Source organism: Cydia pomonella, chromosome 21, assembly GCF_033807575.1.
Source record: "Cydia pomonella isolate Wapato2018A chromosome 21, ilCydPomo1, whole genome shotgun sequence".
Lineage (NCBI taxonomy): Eukaryota > Metazoa > Arthropoda > Insecta > Lepidoptera > Tortricidae > Cydia > Cydia pomonella.
Genome location: NC_084723.1, coordinates 15,661,808 through 15,685,895, shown reverse-complemented (window position 1 = coordinate 15,685,895; position 24,088 = coordinate 15,661,808). Strand labels below are relative to the sequence as shown.

The 24,088-nt window shown below is 36.9% G+C and overlaps 2 protein-coding genes across 5 annotated transcripts; one reads left to right on the top strand and one right to left on the bottom strand.

Moving 5' to 3' along the window:
- Positions 1 to 239: 239 nt before the first annotated feature.
- LOC133529566 (nicotinamide/nicotinic acid mononucleotide adenylyltransferase 1) lies at positions 240 to 16,763 on the top strand. Of its 4 annotated transcripts, none has more exons than XM_061867311.1 (8): positions 240 to 443; positions 616 to 727; positions 3,546 to 3,657; positions 4,507 to 4,716; positions 5,520 to 5,621; positions 5,820 to 5,974; positions 6,683 to 6,953; positions 11,985 to 16,763. In XM_061867311.1, the coding sequence occupies exons 1-8, from the start codon at positions 368 to 370 to the stop codon at positions 12,003 to 12,005; spliced, it is 1,059 nt and encodes a 352-aa protein (XP_061723295.1). In that variant the 5' UTR covers positions 240 to 367; the 3' UTR covers positions 12,006 to 16,763. The 4 variants fall into 4 exon arrangements, with proteins under 4 accessions (XP_061723295.1, XP_061723297.1, XP_061723296.1 ...); XM_061867313.1 differs by lacking the exon at positions 6,683 to 6,953 and adding an exon at positions 6,639 to 6,681; XM_061867312.1 differs by lacking the exon at positions 6,683 to 6,953.
- Positions 16,764 to 16,818: 55 nt separating this feature from the next.
- On the bottom strand, positions 16,819 to 22,251 carry LOC133529567 (beta-1,4-galactosyltransferase 7). Its single transcript, XM_061867314.1, has 3 exons — positions 21,925 to 22,251; positions 21,304 to 21,853; positions 16,819 to 19,620 (listed from the first exon to the last, which is right to left on the bottom strand). The coding sequence occupies exons 1-3, from the start codon at positions 22,019 to 22,021 to the stop codon at positions 19,365 to 19,367; spliced, it is 903 nt and encodes a 300-aa protein (XP_061723298.1). The 5' UTR covers positions 22,022 to 22,251; the 3' UTR covers positions 16,819 to 19,364.
- Positions 22,252 to 24,088: the final 1,837 nt, after the last annotated feature.

The following is a 24,088-nucleotide window of genomic DNA, read 5'->3' as shown; positions in this document are numbered from 1 at the left end:
CGATACGCTACGATCTCTAATTACTATTTATGGTTTATTTTTGCAGAAATTGCCTGTTTTCAGTGCTAAATTGTTTAAATAATATTTAACTACATTTTGATTTGGCTGATAGTCAATAATTTCCACCACCATATGGTCACTATCATTTTTTTAAGAAAAAGTTTGACAGTTGTGAGCTCCCTACCAAATTAGGATGACCAAATATCCGGTGCTTAGGCTCACATGCGCAAACTGTACGAATTACTTCCGTATTTGATCGTATTGCCACAAAAATCAATCGATTGATCATTTTTGTTGTTATTTCGTAGTGATGATACAATCAAGATTATTACAGTATTATTGAATTGTGACTATAATTTTTATCACAATGTCCCAAGGGAAGATAGTTTTAATGGCTTGTGGCAGCTTCAGCCCACCAACTTACATGCATTTACGAATGTTCGGTGAGTTGTTATTGCGTAGACAATTTTCCTATTTCTTACAAGAAAACGCGACCGAGGTGTTTAAGTGTGACGGTCATATCATGTTAATTATATGTTAGTGGCCGTGCTGGTTTCTATGATGTATTAACGTCGGTTAAGTAAGTAGTTTCAATGGTATTAGCTGATGTTTCAGAAATCGCCAGAGATTATATTCACACGCTGGGTTTGGGCACGGTGGTCGGCGGCATAGTGTCTCCTGTGCATGATAAATATGGCAAGAAGGACTTGGTGCCCGCACACCATAGGTAAGTCCTTTATTCTAGTTCAAGATGGAGTAACTTTCTGAAGGAAGATATGTTCTTGCCAACAAAGAGCTTATCATTCATGGCTGTGTGTCCTTAATAATTCAATCCTTTATTGTCTTCAGTAGAAGAACAGGTTCCTGAGTCAGATAAATGCTTCATTCTTGCCTGAACATCATTATCTTCATAAATTAGTGGCTATATATACAATAGTATAGTTAGAACAAGTCTAATGTTGTAACCCAATAGCTATGTTATCCACCATCCACCATAACCAAATTTATGGTTTGGCAAATTGCCAAGTTTTATAGTTTATAGTTTAGAATATTGATCTGGTTTGTGGTTTGCAGAAACTGCAGTTCTTATGCACAAGTCAAGCATCAGGCATATAACTTACTAATTTTTCTATTCACACATGATTACCATCTTTGTGAGAATTGTTTTATTTAACCTTGTGATGATGTGTGTACATTTTGTATACCTATATTGAACATTTTATTTTCAGTTTTTATTGAATAATAGGTTTGAAATTAAAAAACAAAACAATTGCTTATGGACCTCAGAAGGTACCGTGTATGTATAATAGTCTTTCAATGAAGATATTATCAGAAAAATAAGTTGCAGTAAATGCACTGTTTGCACATTGTTATAGACCTGTTATCCATGTGAATAATATGAAGGCAAATATTCATTTGTGTTCATAATATTGTGAGGCAGCTGTTTACATAATATATATGCCATGCCATATATGCTTGTCAGATTAGCATACAGGTGTGCATACACATACTGCCACTCAATCATTGGATGCTTGTATTATAATATTATATCTTATACCTTTAAACGAGCAATTCTTGTATATATATATGTATATATATTTCTGTGATCTCGGAAACGGCTCTAACGATTTCGCTGAAATTTGTTATATGGGGGTTTTTGGGGGTATACAATCGATCTAGATTAGTCTTATGTTTGGGAAAACGCGTGTTTTCGAGTTTTCATGCGTTTTTCTTTCGACGCAGAATATGATCGCTAATTTCGTAATGCCGGTCACTGTCCGTCTGGTCCAGCGGGTTAAGACGTGGACGGCTAGAAACGAGTGTTACGGGTTCGAATCTCGCCCGGTGACTAACTTTTTTTTTTTTTTATATGTTCAAGTTTATATATTTTTTTTTAATTTTTATTGTTTTAGACAAGTTTAATTTAGTAAAAAAATGTAGTTAAGATTATCACCTATACACCACCATATTACAATAAATAGTTATAAGTTATAACCGAGCAAAGCTCGGTCGCCCAGGTACTGTTTATTAAAACACGGTACAAAATCAAATGTTTAGTATTGAACATTAATTCCCTCTTGTTAAATAAACTATACATATAACCGCTTATCGTTACAGGAATGAAATTTAATACAAATATCAAACAATATTTCTTTATAGTGTAAAATATATTCCTATTAATTAGACATGCCTTATCATACTTTATCAAACATATGTTACGTATGTGATAGGAAAACTGCTTGTTAATAATGATTGCAAGAAAAATAATAAGCTGATTGTATTTTCACACATAACAATAGCATAAATTTATGTCTGGTTGAGTTCACAAACATCTTTTCAAGCCATGTTTCCGAAAAGATATAATTTACACAGCCTTATTGTCAGTGGCTTAGAGGCGTGTTAATATATTTTTGGAAAGTTCGCTTGTGTAAAGGTGTTTGTGAACTCTATTCTCCAATACAAGTTATACAAATACAAATACAAAATGTCTTTATTAACAAGGTAGAGTTGATTAGAGGCAGGGTTGACAAAAGTAGGTAATTATAAATTTGATATACATTGCGGTTACATTGTGGTTAACATTGTGAGGAAACCGGACTAATCCCAACAGGGCCTAGTTTACCCTCTGGGTTGGAAGGTCAGATGGCAGTCGCTTTCGTAAAAACTAGTGCCTACGCCAAATCTTGGGATTAGTTGTCAAGCGGACCCCATGCTCCCATGAGCCGTGGCAAAATGCCGAGACAACGCAAGGAAGAAGAAGGGATATACATTGCGGTTAGATTAACAGTAGCCCTCATGCTAGGTCAAGCCTGTGTCGTGAGGAGTATAAGGTATGTTTCTTTATTCCAGAAAAAAATAATTTTAGAAGCTAGCACGGGTGGATTGGGTTACAGTGGGGGCGGGTGCATGGATATGATCACATAATTAACAATTATGTGGTTATGTCACTAGTTGCGCGGGTCAAGGCGCTAGATAAGCGTGTTTACTGTTTTGATAATTGCAATTTTATTGCTTTTTATCTATGAGACCAATTCGAACGTACACTTGACATCATAACGATATCTGAATGATGTTAGTTAGATATCATTTGGGTGTGCGTCTCGCTCGCGCTTAGACTAGTACAGACAAGTCCGACCACAATGAACTTGCGAATGATAACTAACTGATATCTTTTAGATATTAGTTTGATATCAAGTGTACATTTTAATTGGACTGTATCTTAATTATTATCAGGTATTAATTCAGATATTCAGAGACCATGGAGTTTTTTTTCATACAAAATGACAAGTACCATATGATAGACAACATATAAATTTATTCTCGGTTCATAGAAATTCAGGTACTGATGGTTTTGTTGCTATATATTACTTAGGTACAAACACACACAGATCAGGCTAGCCCTAAACGTGCCCCAAATTAACCAAATTCGAATTTATTATGTGTACCATAGAAATTCATGCTCTGAATTTCTGAAAAAAATCAGTGTATTGCCTAATTTGCCCGTATTTTCGTATAATATTAAATTAAATGTATCATATTTGCAGGATATCCATGTTAAAACTGGCTCTGCGATCATCTGCATGGATCAAGGTGTCCGAATGGGAGACGCAGCAGGAGGGCTGGACGCGCACCAGGGTCTCATTACAACACCACCAGGTTTGTCTGAGTCAAAATACACATACATTTTTTTTTTTTTTTATAAAACACGCATGGTCTTGATCTAGGGGATGGAGCCACCCGGTAAACAAACATTTCTTTCCGGTGCATGCGACACTAAACTCAAAATACACCACTCCTCTATTACTACCATTAATCCTACTGACTGCGCCAATGTCACAGGAATAAATAAAAGGTTTTTATTTCAGGCAGTCAGTACCCATAGTGCATACAAAGTTATTATTACTAAATTAAAACTAAACTAAACTAAATTGAGACTGTAAAGGGGTGCCACTCAATAATAAAACACCCGAGTTCCATAGCAGACTCGTTTATTTTACAACGGACATAATATAGACTATGTTATGGAATGTTACAATTCTGAAATAAATGGAAATTGATTGAATATAGGTAAGTCTACCATACGTAACATACAAGTGATATCATCATCCACTACTGAAGATTCGTAAACCTTATTGCCAAGACATAAGGCCCACCGATGGGTAGTTATTAGTGTTGCCATTGGTACAGAATTCGCTGTTCTTGCGGTATGTTTACATACTCTTGTGGTTTCGAACTTTATTGCACTGGGAAGGCTCATATTGGAAGATACTTTCTAAGAGCGTACCGCGGACATCTAAACTTGAAATTTTGCTGTTTTCTCTATCGCTCAAACATGCAGTATAACAACATTTTGATTTTCGATAATCGGGAAGTCCTCTGGCAAGATCACGAGTTTTGGATACTGCGATAAATTGAGTATACAAATAATAAACAAAAGTGTGAAATGTTATTTTCGTCCTCTATTATCGCTGTGATGTGTGGTTTAAAATATTCCTCTGATTACAGGACACGATCAATCAGCACCTGAGCTCGAGCCGCTGCGACGCCCCCCCGTGGCTGCCCGACGACGTGCTCAACGTCAACAGTCTGGACGAGCCCGACAACCTCATGACGAAACTCAACGGCAACCAGGAGGAAACCGTCACGGTCAAGTTACTGTGTGGCGCCGACTTGTTAGAATCTTTCGCTACGCCGGGCTTGTGGTCTGATGACGATGTAAGTGTATTCTTTGTTTTTTTCTTAAATAACAAAATTACAGTTTTATCTGTCATTTTAGTACAAAATTGGTACAAAAGCACCACGATTGAGTAGTATATTGGCCAATCGGACTGTTATTTTAGTATCTAGGACACAGAAACACCAGAAACAGTCTGAGCTTAACGAACCCGACAACCTGATAACTAAACGGCAACCAGGACTAAACCTTCACGATTAAGCTGCTGTGTGGTGCGGACCTTTTAGAATCCTTCTCTACGCCAGGTTTGTGGTCTGATGATGATATAAGTATATACTTTAGTTTCGATGTTGTGTTATCTTAGGGTGTGATTATGCGCGTGGGTGTTGTAGTACCATATGTAAAACATCACATAAACAAGATGGACGAGTCTACACAAAGCGAGCAGCCTCGCGAGAAGATTTCCTCGCGCGGCAAACGGTCAGTGTAGACGTGCCTCGGTCGAAGCCGCGCTTACGACTTTGTGATGGAGGCTTGTTCCATGTGACCCATAACCCATACACAGGGCATGGACAAAGAATTCGTATTCCACAACCGGAGCGTTCAAAACACAAAAACTCAAACATTACCTATAGTATTTTTCAAACTCGATGGGTAGGGTGACAGGTCGTGTCATCTCCATATAATTTACAACCTTAAAACGCGAAATCTCGCAAAATTGTATTTAAATGTCGCCTATGAGCGTACCCATCGAGTATGAAAAATACTGTAACTGAAGGTAATTTCTTGAGAAAGGTACAATGGTACAATGTATTTAGGTACAGCCTATACGTTTTTATTACAGTTGGAAACGATAGTCGGCCGGCACGGGCTGGTGGTAGTGAGCAGGGCCGGCAGCCAACCCGACAAGTTTGTGTTCGACTCCGACATGCTGTATAAGTATCGGGTAAGTCGCCATACCTGTTAAGAATAACATAAAAGTGGTCATAGCGCATGTCATGACGATTACAATCAGCCCAAAAACTTATTTTCAACTTACGGCTTACTACTATATTTAGAAGAAGAGAAGGTGGTATTTTTTTGGCTAAAGCGGCGCGAATTTCCTTATTTGAGTATTATTTTTACGTGTTAATTTTTTTTTCAGAGAAACATAACCCTAGTAACAAACTACATCGCCAACGAGGTCAGTTCCACAGTTATCCGGCGGCTGGTGCGGCGCCGCGAGAGCGCCAAGTACCTCACCGACGACGCCGTGCTCGCCTACATCCGCCAGCACCGGCTCTACGGCGCCACGCTCAAGTGAGTTACCCGCTGTCATGTTACCGGGCCAGCGGCGCCCGTCCTTCGTGTGAGTGACCCGTCCCTCGCGTGAGGGACCCACGCCCGTGCGGTTGGTCATTCACGGCGGGAGAGCGCTAAATATTTAACGGATCTGCTTACATCATGCAGCACCGTAGGCAGTACGGCGCGTCATATATCAAAGAAAAAGTAGGTAACCGACCTCAGAAAGAAAAGTGTAAAATGGCTGGTATCCAGCCTGGGCCATTGGAGGAATTGGTGACATTTTCTATGGTATATGTCATCTATTTTAAGTTATTATTTACTCTCTAAGATTTAGGCTAACGCAGAATGGTAGGAAGCTAGTTCTATGGATGCCTTATTAATGTCATTTATTCAAGTGAGAATTCGTTACATATGAAATAAAATTTAACGATATTTAATATTTAACAAATATCATCAATAAGACACAGAGTTCTATAATTATTCTTAAGCATACCACCAAAATCTAGATTTAAATTTATTTTAAATCATATTAAAATTGCTTAAGTCCTCAAAGTATGGGCTAAAATTAATTTCGAAACTATCCGACATCTTTTATCTTCTAAGTCGGTTTGAATTTAAGCAATTTTGATTATGCATTCTTACATATAAATTAACAACTAACCTAATCAATATTATCCAGTGTCTAACTAACCCTGCCCTCTTCGCATGCCACCCTGGATACAGTGAGTATAACCTCAACAATCTCAGAAAATCTCCACAAGACGTCCCCATGATGTCCCCTGAAGAAACCAGCTTCAAAAACATACTCATCTCAATACGAGACAAGCCTACCATAACCGATGAAACTATAACTGTCAAAAGAAAGAAATCGAACTACCTAATGCCAACTATGACAGATTCCATCAGTCCTATAGTTGACAGGCCCAGGCAAGCTTACGTTGATAAAGTCCCAGTCAACTACGTGCCAGGGAAAGCTGTCAAAATTGTCAGCGAGGTAAGCGAAACTTATAGTTCTCTTGACAGTTACTTAGCCAAAGATGAGTGCGAGTATGAACTTTATAGGAGAAGGGTAAGTGAGGGCAATGTGGATACTACGCTTAAAGTGGAACCGAAAAAACGATGCACATCGACGATTCGTAAACTTAATAAGCCTGACATAAAGAAGAGTAAGTCGGAGGTAAGTAAGTTGTGTGATAAAATGAAGAGTATTAAACTGAAAGATAAGGAGAGCAAGAATTATAAGACGCGCAGTTGCAATGATATTGTTAGGCTCATTTTGACGAAGCATGGGATTCATGTTATAAGCGATACTGAGGCTATTGTCTGAAACACATGGCTGTATTTGGCCAAATGTTTGTCTTATATTTCCGTAATATGACGTAAGGGATGCAGTCATATTACGTCACAGTCACAATCACGAAGTGAATAAATTAAACTGCAATCGTTGGCAACCAAAACTCGGTTAAAAAATTATAGTAACTAGTCAATTCCACAAATCAAGAATGACGCCTTCGCTTGTGTTATGTGTGTAAAGGGAAGCCATCAGGTATATATACATTTCATGAGTGCGAAAGAGGCAGGCAAATGAAAAATTGTGACCACTTTTGAGCCTTGCAGCTCTTGAATGTAAAGTTAGCGGACTTCAAAATTTGAAAAGCTGTATTCAGGGGATACGGTGGGTGACTAACTGACTAGATATTTGTTACAAAAGGAAACACATGAATTTAATACCTACTTCCTATCACATTTGACATCATTCCGATTTTTGGCGCACTTTTACTATTTGTCAAGCATTCTTGTACATTGTAGATCTGTGGTAAATTTCGCAATTTATGAAAAAGTATGTCGTGTAAAATATCCGTTTACTTATGGTTTTGGTTGTCAACAGTCGATGTTGCCCTGCATCACCTGCATGTCTATATTACTCGTAACACTTAACAACTTGGAGTTGTATAGTCATCAGTCAGTATTAGGTCTCACCCGAGGCAATGCGGCCGAGGCACGTCTACACAGACCAAGCTGCTTCGCGCGGCAAATTCCTCGCGAGGCAGCACGTTCTGTGTGAACCCGCTTATTGAGGTCAACCCAAACGTAACATTCAGCTTTAACGACATCATTAGTCAGTATAAATAGTTTACTCTAGATCTTGTACCTAATTTTTCAACGAAACTTAAAAAGATGAAAAGAAGAGAGAGAGAGAAGCTTTATGTGATGACGTATAAAAGGTCACTGAAAAATAAACCAATCAATATTCCTTGAAATAATAATGTTCCCAAGAATAAAACGCTTCCATAGAAATCGATAAAGTACCTAATCGTTTAAATTTAACTTAATACGAATTGATGTTAGTTAATAGAAAGTTAAATTAGTTAATCAATTAAAACAGTAATTTGTATAAATAGTATAGTAAATATTGTACCTATTTGATGTATCTATGTATTTATAGAGGTCTAACCCAAACTAAAAGATAAATAATATGCATGTAGTATTAATATATTTATACTCCATAATAATACCCAATTTTCCTACGAACGAATTATACCTATAATATATTTGTAGTTCTGACCCTAGTCAATTCCAGCAACTTATTGTCGTAGTGCCAATTTTAATTTCAATATTAGAGTAGGTAAATGTATTTTGAATATATACATATGTATACATAATTATTGTTTTTTATAGAAATAAAACTCTTGCAGTATTTTACTGCAAAACAAGATATTGCATTAGGATAATAACTTTACGAGGTATATTAATATGTTGTTAATTTGTCATATTTGTCAATGAATTCGTATTATACGTTGTAACTTAAATTTAGTAAGTCGAGATTCTTTATATAATAGTAAAAAAAAATCTTACGATCATTCCTGTTACGAAGCTAGAGGTCCCGGGTTCGAATCTTGGTAACGGCATTTGTTTGTGTTTATCACAAATATTTGCGCCTGAGTTGTGGATGTTTACTATATACCTATATAAGTAGTTATACATAACCTCGTCCAGTACCCACAATACAAGCCTTATTGAGCTTACTGTGGGGCTAGCTAGATCTGTGTAAAATAGTGTTACATATGATATTTATTTGTTTATTATTTATTTGCTAATATCCCTACGACTATTACGACTAATTATTATATTATAATTACCAGTTCCCGTGTGGTTGTATATAAACTCCGTTAATTCGGTGTGTATTTGTATTTCGTATTATTGCCTATTAGATAAGTATTAAGAATTAGCCAAATTATCGCTCAAACTTCGGACGCTGTCTCTTACAAAGATACTTGTCAATATCGTTCGTATGTATTGTGGGTGGCTATAAGTCGGACTACGAGAAACGTAAAGTTGTGTAAAATACAGGTAGGTGTATATTTTACTTGAACTTTGTCGCAGAGTAACAAGTGTACAAAAGACAAACTTAATACCAGACGATAATCTATAAGGTCTTCGCACACTATATCAATTCCACACCAACTCAACTCACTTTTGGTTCGGCTTAGTGGACGACGAGTGGACGACGCGTAGACCACCCGACAGTTACCTAAATTTTAACATTGTACTGTAGGACATACAAGATATTTAATTTTGAGTCGAGTGGCTGTTGAGTTGCAATAGTGTGCTAAGACCTATATTCAGTTTGGTTGAAGGTAGACCCTATTACTGTTTATATATAAAACACCTTAAAATCTCTTATACGACACGATATTGGCAAATGTCTCAATAGGCATATTTCAATGAAAGAGAGAACTTTTAGAAAAATATATAAATTTAATTGTGTATAGCCTCCGTAACCCCTCTGTGATAGTTTTTATACATTTTGACTTAGTCCTGCCGAGGCAGTGGCACTAAATGATTTGATATCTGTAGCCACTATAATACCAGTTAGCCAAATTATTGTACAACGTAGTGATAACTTTACTATAAAATATTATTGTTTTTCGCGAGTAATTTACGTACAGTTTTTGCTTAGACAAGGTATTTATTATGTAAAATATGTAGGCAATGTTTTTTTATAACATTAACTACCTTCACTAGTTATATCAAGGTTTATATTACTTAGAGTAAATAACAATATGCTGCATGTATGTTTTTAATAAGTATATGTATACTTATGTTATGCATTATCTTATCTATAAAAGTAAGATGCGTAAATATAAATATGTTCTCTAACCATTATATTGACTAAATATTTACTTATCCGACACAGGAAAATATCCCTACCTAATCATAAAATGTAGGTACCTACCTATTAATTAAACATAATTTTGGGCGCATTTGTTGTTAGTTGTAGTTGTCGTCGTCATTTTATTAAATTCTTGGTATCGGCTATCGACGTGATAACGCAATGTTAGCGTCGCTCGCTTGTGACACCGACACCGGTCCATAGAAAGTTGGGCGCTTTTATCATTATCACATCGACATCTCGACGCCTACTGGCTTTAATACGCATTTATATCCCGAATACCATGCACCGTCCACGCTGTTAACTGATAATTCGTCAAACTTAATCCAAAGATACGAGTATAAGGTTCACCGATGGTCAGTTAAGGGGGTTTCTATTATAGATGTGCAAGTTGTGGAAAGTTCCTAAAAGTTAAAAACGTTCGGAAATTTCACGAAAATTTACCATGAAAAGACGCTTTCGTTTTGTAACTGGAAAATTTCGATGACCATACAAAAATATGAGAAGTTTCCGGAATAATTCCATGTAGAGGTGGACATATCGCAACTTGGGAATCTCGCCGGCACAGCAGTACTGTTGGTTCTAAACGAGTGGATTCATTCACAGAAACTGTACAGCGGCAGGGTAATGAGACGAAGGTATCTTCGCTATTTCCGCCGCCGAGACAGAAAATGAGTTTCTGTGAGTGTTAGTCCGTTGCTTCATATTTGAGTTGGTTTGCATATTTGTCTTTTTTCCTCTTTTATTCAGCTATAAATTTAGATAATTTTTATTGGATTTTTATTATATTGTCTATAAAATATGCACTGTTCAGTTCTTCAAGACCTCTTTCGCTTTGAAATTTCACTAGTACATAGCTGCGACGGAGACTAAAATATTTGTTGATGCGCGAAAAATAACGTCACTCTATATTAAAAAATAATCAGTGTTTTGAAACAAATTAGCGTCGTTTTGCTTAATTTATAGACACTTAAGGTACAAATTCGAACGTTACCGTGTCGTGAATGTAGACGACGTGTCGCGGCGACCGTCGCTATGACACGTCGTCGCATCTAATACTCAGTCAAGTCAATATATTCTTTATTCATGTAGGCCTAGCAACAAGCACTTATAAATAGGATTGAATAGTGATCTGCGGTCGAGCGACATATCGTCTACCGCTCGCCGAAGCGTGACATCGTGTTGCTGACTTCGTGTTACTGATTTCGAATTCATAGAAATACATAGAAACCACTCGTGTCGCCGCGAACTGTCGCAGCTGCAGTCGCGACACGTCTTCGAGTTCCAACTTGTACCTTTATTTTTAATCGACAGTTGCTGAGAGCAACGGGATGTCAGGGTGTAGCGCTACACCACAAAACCAATGCGGAAGCCACTATTTAAGTAACTGAAAAAAAGTTGATCGTGACATCTCTATCTTTCATTTCAAGTGTGCTACATCTTGTTGCTTATATAACATGTTACTGTCACGTTACGGGATCTACAAACGCAGCGATTGGTTAATTAAGCCCAATTGAAATTTTTAATAATTAAAAAAAATACAATTTCATTGTAATATTCTCGGGTACGGCTATTTAGCCGGCCGGCACACCGAGGCCGGATAGGGATACGAGGCTGGCAATTCCCTTTTTCTCGCCGAAAAAATGTCTGGAAATACCTGAAAAGAAAAATAAATGACCTAAAAGATCAAGGCGTAACCGGCAATATTATATAGAATATCCATTGCCGCCATTATTTATACCAAAGAAGTGTTGGGTATAAATATTGTTGTGTCCGTAGATACTAGAAGTGTGTGTCGTCTATGTTTACTGTTTGTGTGACCCTCCGTGCTAATCTTGCTGTATGTCGTAGGGAGGCGGTTGCCCGCTGTAGCTGACGTGCTGCCCGCGCCGCCGCGAGCGCGAGGCACTCTAGTCACACCCGCATGCTAAATAAGGTCTAGATTCGTATGAGTTAACTGACCACTATTCAATCTTACACTGGGTTAATCACAGAAAATATCGAACATTCAAATACCGTTTTCTGTCTTTATCGCACTCGTATAATTCTATTGCTTTCCCGCCTTCACAGCGGCATTGACCGTCGGCACATGGGCGGGACAGGCATATAATCACTCGCGTGCGATAGAGATAGCAACAGGTTGGTCAAGGAGGATAGGGATTAGATATGTACGTAATGACTAAAACCACATACGTTAGTGACCAATTGGTCAGTTTTCTGAAAATTACCAATTTTTTATCACCCTGGGGCGCATTTTAAAAAGCTACAATTTACTAGTCTCAATCGGCAACTATCGAAACGTCCCTTGTCATGTCCAGTAACTCCGTTTTAGACCTGTACATTTTTAATTTTCCCTGCAAATTCACCTAACCTTAAGGTTGAGTAATGGTCAGTTAAGTGCTTTAGATGGTATATCGGTTCCGGGCTCGACTTTTGTGATCATAATTAATAAATAGTTGTTAATTTTAGCATACACACGGATAAGGTGATTGTAATAGGCCAATATTCTACCAAATTTAACTTACGTATTAATAATTGGAACAAATGATCTAAAGCAAGCCTCAAGTCCAGCCCAGGAATCATGTTGGAAGTTTCCTCTGGGAATGCTGTTACGAGTATGTTGTCTGATGTCAGTAAACGCGTACGAAGTTCCTTATTGCCTGTTACTTAATTGTCTCAAATCTATTTATTTTTCTATGTAGAAAGTGTAGAAACCTTCCAGTTGAACCTTAAGTTTTAGTTGATTAAATGGTACTGTTTGTTTGTTTACTGAATTAACATTCATACTTCAAACTCGTTACGAAAGAATACTTATGCAAATATTTTTGATTGAATGATATTTAGTAAATATCTGGTTGTTTTTATCCTTAGTTTAATTTGAAGTTTTTGTTTGTACTGCGGTGAAGATATGTAAAAGCGTTATCCTCAGTCGCAGTCAAAGATATGTATACACTTTAGCACCTTTAGACAGTGTCTTACGTGAGCGAATAACTCGCGAACGCGAATCCAATCCTTTGATACCTATGGAAGTGTCCTACGTGGGCGATCTCCGAATGCCGTTGGGCCGCCGCGCCGCGTCGCATTCGTGAGTCATCGCTCACGTAAGCCGCTGCGTAACTCCTTTGTAATAAGGCGTAAAACGTCAACATGTCTTTGACGTCGCCTGTTTTGAACCTTATTGTTTATTCGACTCCAGGGCCGCCATAAAATGTAGCTATAGGCTAATTTGAAACTATACAGCTTGGCGATTTTCGCCTAACTTGGACATTTACGCTTGCTTAGCCAAATTAATTAACCCTTTACCAGGCGAAGGGATATATTCTTCCCACATCTTATATCGGTTACCGCAGTCAGGTTTTAACTCCAAATCTCCTACAAAATATTATGTCAATACCTGAAAATATAATTTTATGATCTTCATTCACAGCACGCGTCTAAACCGCGTAATATATCTTTGGCAGCCGTTTAAATTCACTTGAACTTTAATTTCAGTAAACTACGAAGAAATCTGAACACTTTCCTTAATTTCTATGATACAGAAGTACATAGATATTTTTTTGATATTCATGTAGATTTTGAAAGGTAATGTAATCGTAAACATTGCTAAATTTTCATGCATTATTTTGTATGACCAGAATCAGGATGTGGGTTGACACTATCCCTTAGATATATTTGAATAATTTGATAGATCAAGAGTTCTACGAGCGACGAGTGTACGTTTCCAGTAATGGATAAATATGAGACAGACTGTGACAGTTCGCATGCATTTAGTTAGAACATTTATTGTAGTGTTCAGTGTCCTTTTCACTCGTAATATACTTACCACATTCGCAAAAAAACTTTTTTTACTTTACGTAACAAAAAAAAAGTTCAATTAACAAAATATGTTACTTATCCATAAATATGTATTATGTATATCATTTGATTACAAATGTGATAAATATTGCATCTGGTATTTTAGAAAATGTGGTATGTTTTGTAAACGAGTTCATTACTGTAATATGCCTGCGCTGTTGCCTTTGCCTAGGATTTGTACCTAATAACCAAGATTTCCCCAACAGCTGTCTAATATAAGAATCATATTAAATTAAGAGTTTACAAAGAGAAAGACTTCCAAGTCCTAATATTTCATTCATGCAAGACACCCTACTTATTTGCAAAATGCGGAAAATTTCCAAAAAAAATTGGAAACTTCTCGAAGTTCTTGGAAAATATAACATGAAATAAAGGAATGTTATATTCTCCCAATGAAGAATGTGAACATTTCACATGTTCCGAAACTTTCCTTCAGCATATTAGTATCCGGGACCTATTTTTTATATTATAACTATTATAAGGCACAAATTTTAATACAGATTGTGTGTCCAATTTAGTAACGTTAACTCAGTTCAAATTTAACGTTTCTAATATATATGATTTGTCTGCTTGTTTCACGGTGCCACAATGAAATAGCCTGGAAGCTTCATGTATTTTCTTTATTTATTAAATCCATGTGCAATAGAAAATACTTACTAAGCTACTAATCTCAAAAGTTATTAACGAGGCTCGGAAACTGGTTAAATTTCGAAACCGTTATCATGTACTTGGCTCAAAACCATTTAATTTCGGTTGCGCTCGAAAAAAACGTTATATGTAAACCGGTTTTTAAAAGAACAGTTCTTGTCAAATTAACCGGTTTATGTTCACGTTCGGTGTCTATGTTCACGTTTCGTCACTCGTCGAGTAAACCGGTTTTTAGGTTACAATAAAGTTCTTAAAACGTTCGCGTTCTTCTAAAAATTCGGAGGAAAACCGAAATAAATCGGTTCCAAACCTTGGTTATTTATTAGTGTAGCATTTATGCATATTAAATATGTAATTGTACTTATTTTACATGAATGATCTGTGAGAATCTTGTTTTATGCGAGCATGTTGAGTATGGTGGTCGGCGCTTTGTTATTAATTATTATTATACATTTTATACTGAAAAAAAAAAAAAAAACTTATTTTTACTTAGTCGTTTTTTTTCTACTGTAGCTATTTGCTCTTAGAGTCCAACTGCAGATTTTTATTATAGTATATAGAACATTTTTTTTTTTCATATTATATTTTTTACAAAAACGTTTGTTTTACGTAGATAGTGGCGCCACCTGGCACGTGTATTTTCTGAATGTTGTATCTATTGCTATCATGTTCGGACTATGTTCCTGATAATTTATTGTACTCATTATGGGTTGTAATTAATTTCAACTTAGTTTAATTAATTTTTTTGTTAGCGTCCAAAAACATCCACCTTGTTACTTTTGTGCAAAGAGAATTTGAAATAGAGGTGGATTGTCAAAGAAAACTTTTAGAACGCCATTTGACTTTGATCCTTATTCTTTCACTGATATGTGTTAAATATCAAAAAGTGGCGCCATCTAATAGATCAAAGGCCAAAGATATAGCGGCATCGTATCGAGCGATGGCGCAACAACCTTTAGCCGATGCCCGGTAAGATGGCGCCACTTTTAGATATTTAACACATTATTAATCATTGTTCGGAATATAAGGAGCACACGGGAAGCAGACGAGGGACTAACCGAGATTACGAATGAGCAACACCAAGTTATGATATGAGTCTGTATTAATCGTAGTAAATTAATACACAACTATATCTAGTTTTATATGATCGAAAACATTACATTAAAAGAGGTTTGTAAAAGTTATAAAGGCTGAGTAAAACATAAAATAATTAAAATAAATGGGACGACACAATCTTACAACCGCATTGGGCTGAGGGCAGCGACAAAGAGGAAACCACAGATACAAAATCTTTTTACCCCTAATGTACGGCATAGATTACACAATCTTTAACAATCATGTTCCGAAACTCGAAAGATGGCAGTAAATTTACTGTGGCAAAACATTTTTCTATGAAAATCCACCTCTATTTCAAATTCTCTTTGCTTTTGTGTAAATACTTGTCGGATCTGGGAGTGGTCCCAATGGTTGTACACTGACAACTATAGGCGTTCACACTAAAGTAGGATCATGCTATTAGCATGGACAGACTGCAGTGAATAGTGTGGGAGTACCACTATATTTAAAATTTCTAATGGCCGTTATTCATAAACGTTTGTCAACTCTTAAGGCCACGTGCGTCCAGTCCGCGGCCTAATAAGCCGTTGATAATCGTTTGTCCCTATCCGTCATTTTGACATTTGTGTTTGTTAGAAAGCGATGAAATTCAACATAGGTTTGTTAAATTTATGAAAGCCCTTTTAGCATATGAAAATACGTTTATAATGGCAGTCCACACTTAGTAATGCCAGTCTGTGCCGAGGTTAGGATGGTATTCCACCTGTTCAATTTCTTGGTCTAATGTGTATTTGCATCTCACGTTTTGCTTAATGAGAGAGTGCGAGGCAATGCACATTGGACAGGTGGAATACCATCCTTAGATGCACTCTACTTGACACTATCGACCACGATGGACGTATTTGACGTCTTAAAAGGTTTCAGTTGTTTCAATGCTTATTATTATGTTCATGTTTTTGGAATTAATGAATTCTATTTGCCATCATTTTGGAGTTCTTTATGAAAATATTACAAGGATATTGTTACAATAAGCTTAGAAATGCTTCAATAAAGTGTTTTATTTATTTAAAACGTGGTTTCCTTTTATCCCCCTTTTTACAAATTTTGAGAATTAAATAAAAAAATGTCGGATCAAATAAATGTTTATTGTCATTACTGTATAAAATATTTACAAAATGTACATAAAACTACAACAGAGTAATTATTGCTTAAATCACAATTAATTGCAAGGGAAGTTCAGTCCGTTTGAGTGATGGTACTGTACTGATGAGTTATATAAGTATAATTATTTATAGTACCTATAGATAGAATTACGACTTTTTTATATCCATACAAAACATACGTATTGACGTATGTTTTGTATGGATATAAAAAAGTCGAATGGGCGAATCAACTTTCTGACCGACAGTTTTGAATGTCTCTTGCGTTAGGTACTCAAAATGTCTCTGAAGTTTAGAATAAATTTAAATGTGGAAAAACTACTGCTTAAGGCAGACCTGAACTCACGGCCTGAACGGCCTCTGGGTCGATACTTTAGCGCTAACTTCTGCCAACTGAGCCACCAAGACCTCATCCATAGCCAGTGAATCTTTCCACCATATGGGTCTAGGGGACCCTGGCGACATCTACCGTAAGAGCGTTACACTTCTTAAACAGCTACCAGAGTTACAAGTTATATTGGAAATTCATTCAGTCTCGTGAGTTACTGAGTAATAGGGCTTCTAATATACATAGTTTCTGTTTGTTAGGTTTAACAGTCGGGGCCATGAATGTTTTCACATACACCATAAACTGAAACAAATATTATTTAAAATTGTAATCTTACAACGAAGTCTAAAAGTTGTGGACGGATTTGTGTCGGTCAAAATGTTGACTCGCCCATATACCATATATAGCAGTTTATAGAAACAGAAAGGCAGAAATAACAGCCCAACGCAATCAAGCAAGTGTCAAAATAGATGGCGTTGATTTTGTTATTTCTATGGCTGTGATTCCAGAGATCCCTGTATGTGGCGCCAGCATAGCGCCGGGCACAGATAGAGCAAAATATACGTGCAGTAAAAGTAGTTTTGACTAGTTGGGCATTTCTCGTACGGGGCAACGTGACGCGACTTCACAAGTAGCCATTTTTGGGTTGCCCCATGTGAGGAAGACCTTACAATTTTTTTTTATAGAATTTACATAACTATTTTATAGCAATGGGTATTTAATCCTTTAATTACCATGGAATGTCGCAGGGTTATATATAAAGATACAGTATAAATAAAACAATGTATAAAAGTAAGAACATTTGAGGGTGCAGTAAGTTCGTGTACTTCCCTCACTCTCACTGAGCGTATGTGTGAGCGAGATGGAAGCGCGTGCCCGTGCGGGTATCATGTTTTTTTTAATTTTAGTACGTTGAAATAAATAAAAAAGTAATCGATACGTTCCCTCAAACATGATATTGGCGATTTTTAGAAGCAATTTTCATATTTTTAGTTTTAGTGCATATTTTGTTGAAGTTTTTAAGTGCAGTTCGTGATTATTTTCTATCGAGCGAATGTCAAAAACTGAGGATTCGTATGATTGAGATTGCCAATTAATTGTATTGTGATCCAAAAAAACGCTACGACTATTATGAAATCCGTTTTCTGAACCTACTGCACTTAACAAGATATAAGTAACATTTAATACGGTGTCCAAAACTTTCCATTTTAATAGGTACTAACCAATAACCAATCGCTAACAAATAGTTGTCGTCAAGATACTTAAATTAACTACGTGTTCATAATTTTACACCAATTTGACTATTTCAGACCGAATATATGGCTACGCTTTGGCTAGTTTTAATAACTTTAAACTTCACATTACATTAAACTGCAATAGCTTACGGTCTGAGAGGGCCAAACCAAAATACGGCTTTAATTTTCTAATTTAAACTGTCGCGAGACGCGCACTTCGCGTACCGAGTGCGAGCAGCACGAGCCGGCCGTCGCGACCGCTGCTCGCACTGTTTGTGCTTGAAAATGGAGACCTAGTCTCTCCGAAACATGTCGCGCGAGTGACTCTAAACACGTGAGGTAAGCCGTAAAATTTGTTTAAGGCTTTTAATTTTTTTGTTAAATGTAAGACTAATAAGAGTCAATTGTTCTAAAAAAAACTGAGTAATCCCTAACTCATCGCCTGAGCCTCTGGCTTCTTAACGACAGTATTAGGACACACCGCGGCGTCCGCTCCTCGTCACGGCCCAGCTCCGCGGTCACCACCGTGGCGTCCAGCCCGTCCATCGTGACATTATCGAATGCGGTTGTTTTAAAGTGTTTTTAAACAAAAACACTAAAATAAGACTTGCAATGCCCCAATTTGTAGAATCAATCTGTCATTTTCAATAGAAAATCTAGCGATATTAGGGCGCGACGCACAATCGGTACAAAAGCAGTAAGATTGGTAAACGGACCAATCTAACCATATTTATCTCACTCTAATAATAATACATAGCATACAGAACGCGAAGTATTCTAACAATCTCTCTCACTTTAACAATATGCGCTACGCACATATATCGTCCCTTTTAGTATTCGGGATGTAAAAACAAAACTTAAGTTCTCAGTGTGTCAAAATGCCAATGAGAATAGTATTCATTATGAGTTATGAGTGTTATGTATAAATATGAGCATGGAAGTCGTCATATTAACTCTTCGCCTTAGCCTCTGGTTTCTTAACAACAGTATTAGGACACTGGCACCACGGCGTCCTCTTCTCGTCACAGAGCAGCTGCACGGTCACGACCGTGGCGTCCAGCCCGTCGACCGTCACGGCGTGCTCGCTGACCACGCGGTGCGTGACGTCGTGCAGGCCGGTGTCGCGGTCGCGGCGGCGGGTCGCCTCGCGCTGGTTGTAGCACTTGCGGTGGTCGCGACGGCGGTACGTCTTGTCGTGGATATGTCTGGAAAATTAAGTTTCGAAATTTCAATTGTAATCGAGTAAAGCGAGTTTTTAGAAGTGCATGTTCCGTGTTTGTTAAATAAAGTCGTGACTGTCATGAATACTTTTGGTTCAAGTGGTTGATAGGGGGATCAACTTCTGTTGTCATTTGTTACATTCTCCTGGGTTACTCTTGAAAGTTCTGGTTCAAGATATGGAGTATGTCATTCTTTTTTTTAAATACTACGTCGGTGGCAAACAAGCAGACGGCCCGCCTGATGGTAAGCAGTCTCCGAAGCCTATGTATGCCTGCAACTCCAAAGGAGTTACATGCGCGTCGCCGACCCTGTTGCAGGAACACAACACTACGAGTAGGGTCTAGTGTTATTTGGCTGCGTTTTTCTGTAAGGTGGAGGTACTTCCCCAGTTGGGTTCTGCTCTAGATCTGGTATGACATCCGCTATGCTGTCGCCTATCATACTAAGCGAGATGACATTCACAATGCCCATACCTCTCTTTTGGACATAGTTTAAAGACATACCCGGGTGTAACATTTCTTCTAATAAACTGACACTATTGTCCCCTAGCTGAAGGGATATATCAGTCAATGCACCCAAGAAAAGCAGTTCATTTGTGGCTTTCCATCATAGAATGGCCCTTATGCTTCATGTACATGACCCTTCTGGAAGGCCACATATATATATATATATATATATATATATTTTTTTTTTTTTTTTTAATTATATTATATAATAATAATTACAAGTACTGAGTTTGAATATGAGGTTGACGTATAGCTTTACAAGGTTAGGAAGATTAAAATATAACATATGTGATTTCTACAAGGTCTCTGTTAGGGGCATACTAGTTTATAAGAAAGCATATTTTAGAAGTCTGACTGCTATTATAAATGCTGCCTGTGACACCTATATCATATGTACATATACCATATCAATTTTAGCAAAATCGGCTCTGTAGTTTCATGCTGCAATGGAAGAGGTAATATAGGTCAAATCAAATGTGTGACTAGTAATAATCTTATCAGGATGCTTATACTAATCCAAACTCCTACTACATTCTTATCACTAATCTTTTTGTAATCATCAGATTAACCAGGAAGTAATAAAACAATGAATTAAGAGTCACATTCACATTACATGATAATCATGATATTGTACCATTTTTCCAATTTGAATCAACATACCTAGGCTAGGAAACAAAGTTGATTCTTGATTTCCTCATAGCATTCACAGAAAGATCTCAATTGTAAAGAGTAGTATTAGTAAGCTACAACTGGGTGAAATGTAATACTACTCTGTGGAGGAATATTTTAGTAAAAAGTAGAATTAATGTAACAATTACGAGTACTTATATGTGTTTATAAATGAAATATTATTATTATTGGGTTGATTATGTTTTAAATTTAAATTTTCCTCTTAATGAAATTTAGTCTCAGTATTTATTCTTCATGACATTATAATTTTCTGTTTATTTATTATTATGTCTTAAATTTAATTTTACGTTATGTTATGTTTTATAAGTATTTTATGAGATTTTTTTTTTTGTGTCTTACGAAAATTTATTTTATAGGAATTGTTTGTGTATATTAGATAAGAAAATTTATATGTAAATTAATTTCAAACACAATGTAAATTGTTTATGAATAAATATGACTATGACTAATATAGTTTATTTGAATACATACTTAAAAGTGTCTGCCGTCCCAGTGGTAATCCCCGCAGGCCGCTCCACCTGCAGCCCGGCATCCTTCAGCCGCAGGTAGAACTCGTCGTCCTCCAGCCCCCAGCCCCAATAGTTGTTGGACATGCCGTGCACCAGCTCAAAGTGCTCCCGTGTGATCAGCAAGATCCCTCCGATAAATGTTGCATAGTGATAGTTAGGATGCGTCTGCGGTGACGATATGTGAACAGGATTTGCAGCTGGATATGTATACTTCAAATCATCATTCATAGGTAATAAATCCACGTCATGCATCGCTATATAGTCAAAGTCTTTCTTCGTATGTAAAAAACCCACATTAATTAAAGAAGCTCGGTTGAAACGGTTGTTATCCTTCTGCTGGATCACAAATATGTGGAATGGGATCCCTTGCCTGTTTAAAAAGTCGTGCATATGCGGGACGAACTCTAGAAGCTCTTCAAATCGATCTCTAAATGGTACTATTACTGCTAATCGCTCCTTTTGAGACAAACTTGAGATATGTGTTTGAACTGGTTTAGGTGATGGCAGCTTCTCTGAGGACAAAAATTGTGAGTGTTTAATGTGCTAGCAATGATGTAGAAATATTTCTGAAGTGATTACTTACCGTTTTCTATAGGAAGTAAGGCCAAATAACAACCTACGATACAAGTTAGTCCCAAACATATAAAGAGACATTTGGAGCCGCACATACGAGAACCCATTAAACAATAAATTTGGATATTGACTAGTAGATAGAATTAGGAGCTACGAAGCATAATTATGGAAAACGAATGACTATATTATTTAAAAATAATTAAATATTATGAGAAATCTTCAACAACTCATACAATCATTGGTGTTTTTCGATTGTCAAACTCAAACAAGCGTCGATGCGTGTAGTGAAATTGACAGCTGACATATTTTGCTCTCGGACTTTGCTCGTACAAGTCGGACATGCCATTTTTAAGGGCAGATCCAAAGAGCATATAATCACTACGTGGCAGATCGGGCAGATCAGGACAGATATTTTATAAATAATTAGTATTTACTGTTATTTCAATTAAGATCATCGTAAATAAGATATTTCGTATTATATATTTTTAAAAATAGATGAAGTCCAAACATCCAAAAGGTTAAATAAAACGTTTCAATAGTTTGACATTAGGTTCAGTGTTTACAAAGACTGTTTTAAATATACACGCAAATAAAACACAAAAATATTGTTAATTCATTTTTATAATCTGGAAATATGTTTTAATAACTATCGTATTAATAAAAATGCGAGACCATAATAAATTTTCGTATGAAAACTTTATAAATTCAATCTCATCGAGCACGATGGTTAGTACTAAAATATCAGTAATAGATGGCAGCACATATCATAAATTATATCACAAAAGTAACAATATATTGCAAAAAAAATCGGTAAAAGTCCAGATTCATTTATGTGTCCCAGAACAATGGAAGTAGTAACAGTAGCTGTGACAGTAGTGTTCGTGGTTGCCACTATATCTAGTATAAAAACTGGAAGAAGAGGTAACACAACACAACCAACCGGCCTCTAACCCAATCCTCTAATCTAACCACATCCAGGAAATCGATGGATGAGAAAGTTGCACAATCGGAAATGCCCTTTGTCAAGTGGGCGGTTTTTCAGCTTATATGGTGCCGATGGCGTCTTTATCATAAATCATAACAGCCGTCTTCGTCGGCAAAGGTCGCTTCCCTTTTTGTAGCTAGGTTGTAGTAAATAAGTGTAGGCACTTCGTTAATATTAGTGCCAAATAATTGGCTAACCACTGAGTCACCATAATAACTTATTAATTACCTCATCCTACCTCATTAATTTAAACCTTTAAGGCGTCTACAGACGTTGCAACAAATGGCCACATAATGACTCAGATGATTATGTGGACTCAGTGGTCAGCCAATTATTTGGCACTAATATTAACGAAGTGCCTACACTTATTTAATTGAATTGCGGAGGTATTATGTAGCTATACCTACCTTATTAATTTAAATCTATGCACATTTAAGGCGTCTACAGACGTAGCAACAAATGGCATACGATTTTATACAATTGCTAAGTACGTAGTAGAAACGGATTTAATTAATCGACCAAATGCCGCTAGCTGCAATGCATCTTATTGCAAATTGCATGCAATTATCGGTGATGTTTGGAAAGGTCATTAGACAATATCTGAATACAGTGACCAATCATTGACCATAGAAATTAAGACCCTGATTTTTTGAATTCATTTCGTGTGTGTACCATAGGTACAATATGCTACCGTTCTCATTGGCACGTGATTTCCTTCCGATAAAAATGCTCTATTGTATAATTTACACCACTTAACTTTTTACTGAGGTAACCTGCACTTCATAGCGTTTGTCGAAAGGTCGGCTTAGACTGCAGTATATCGATTCATCAGCCTATTCGTTATTAATTAGACCATTGGCTCAATTCAAGCCTGATACCAGAGACAACTATAATATAAAGACTGTTAATCACCGTTCAACGTCGCGTGTCTGAGGGCCTACCGCGAACCACGTTCGACGTGTTGCCTCTCTGTCGCACTTGTAAATTCGTACGTAAGCGTGACAGGGAGGCAACACGTCGAACGTGGTTCGCGGTAGGCCTTCTGGCCAGCGAGTGGTAGACGTACAATGCTAACCCTTAAAAAGTTTCGGATAAAAAAAAAACATTTTTAAAAACACTTTCAGGCACCCAAGAATTGGACTCAGCAAAATTAATATTATGAACCTAATCTGGAGGGGTCTACTAGTAG

Coding starts and splice junctions, on each gene's coding strand:
- LOC133529567 (XM_061867314.1), bottom strand. CDS start 22,021: ATGGGTTCTCGTATGTGCGGCTCCAAATGTCTCTTTATATGTTTGGGA. Junction 21,854..21,924: donor CTTACTTCCTATAGAAAACG/GTAAGTAATCAC, acceptor TTTTGTCCTCAG/AGAAGCTGCCATCACCTAAA. Junction 19,621..21,303: donor GGGACGGCAGACACTTTTAA/GTATGTATTCAA, acceptor TTAATTTTCCAG/ACATATCCACGACAAGACGT.
- LOC133529566 (XM_061867310.1), top strand. CDS start 368: ATGTCCCAAGGGAAGATAGTTTTAATGGCTTGTGGCAGCTTCAGCCCA. Junction 444..615: donor CATGCATTTACGAATGTTCG/GTGAGTTGTTAT, acceptor CTGATGTTTCAG/AAATCGCCAGAGATTATATT. Junction 728..3,545: donor TTGGTGCCCGCACACCATAG/GTAAGTCCTTTA, acceptor TCATATTTGCAG/GATATCCATGTTAAAACTGG.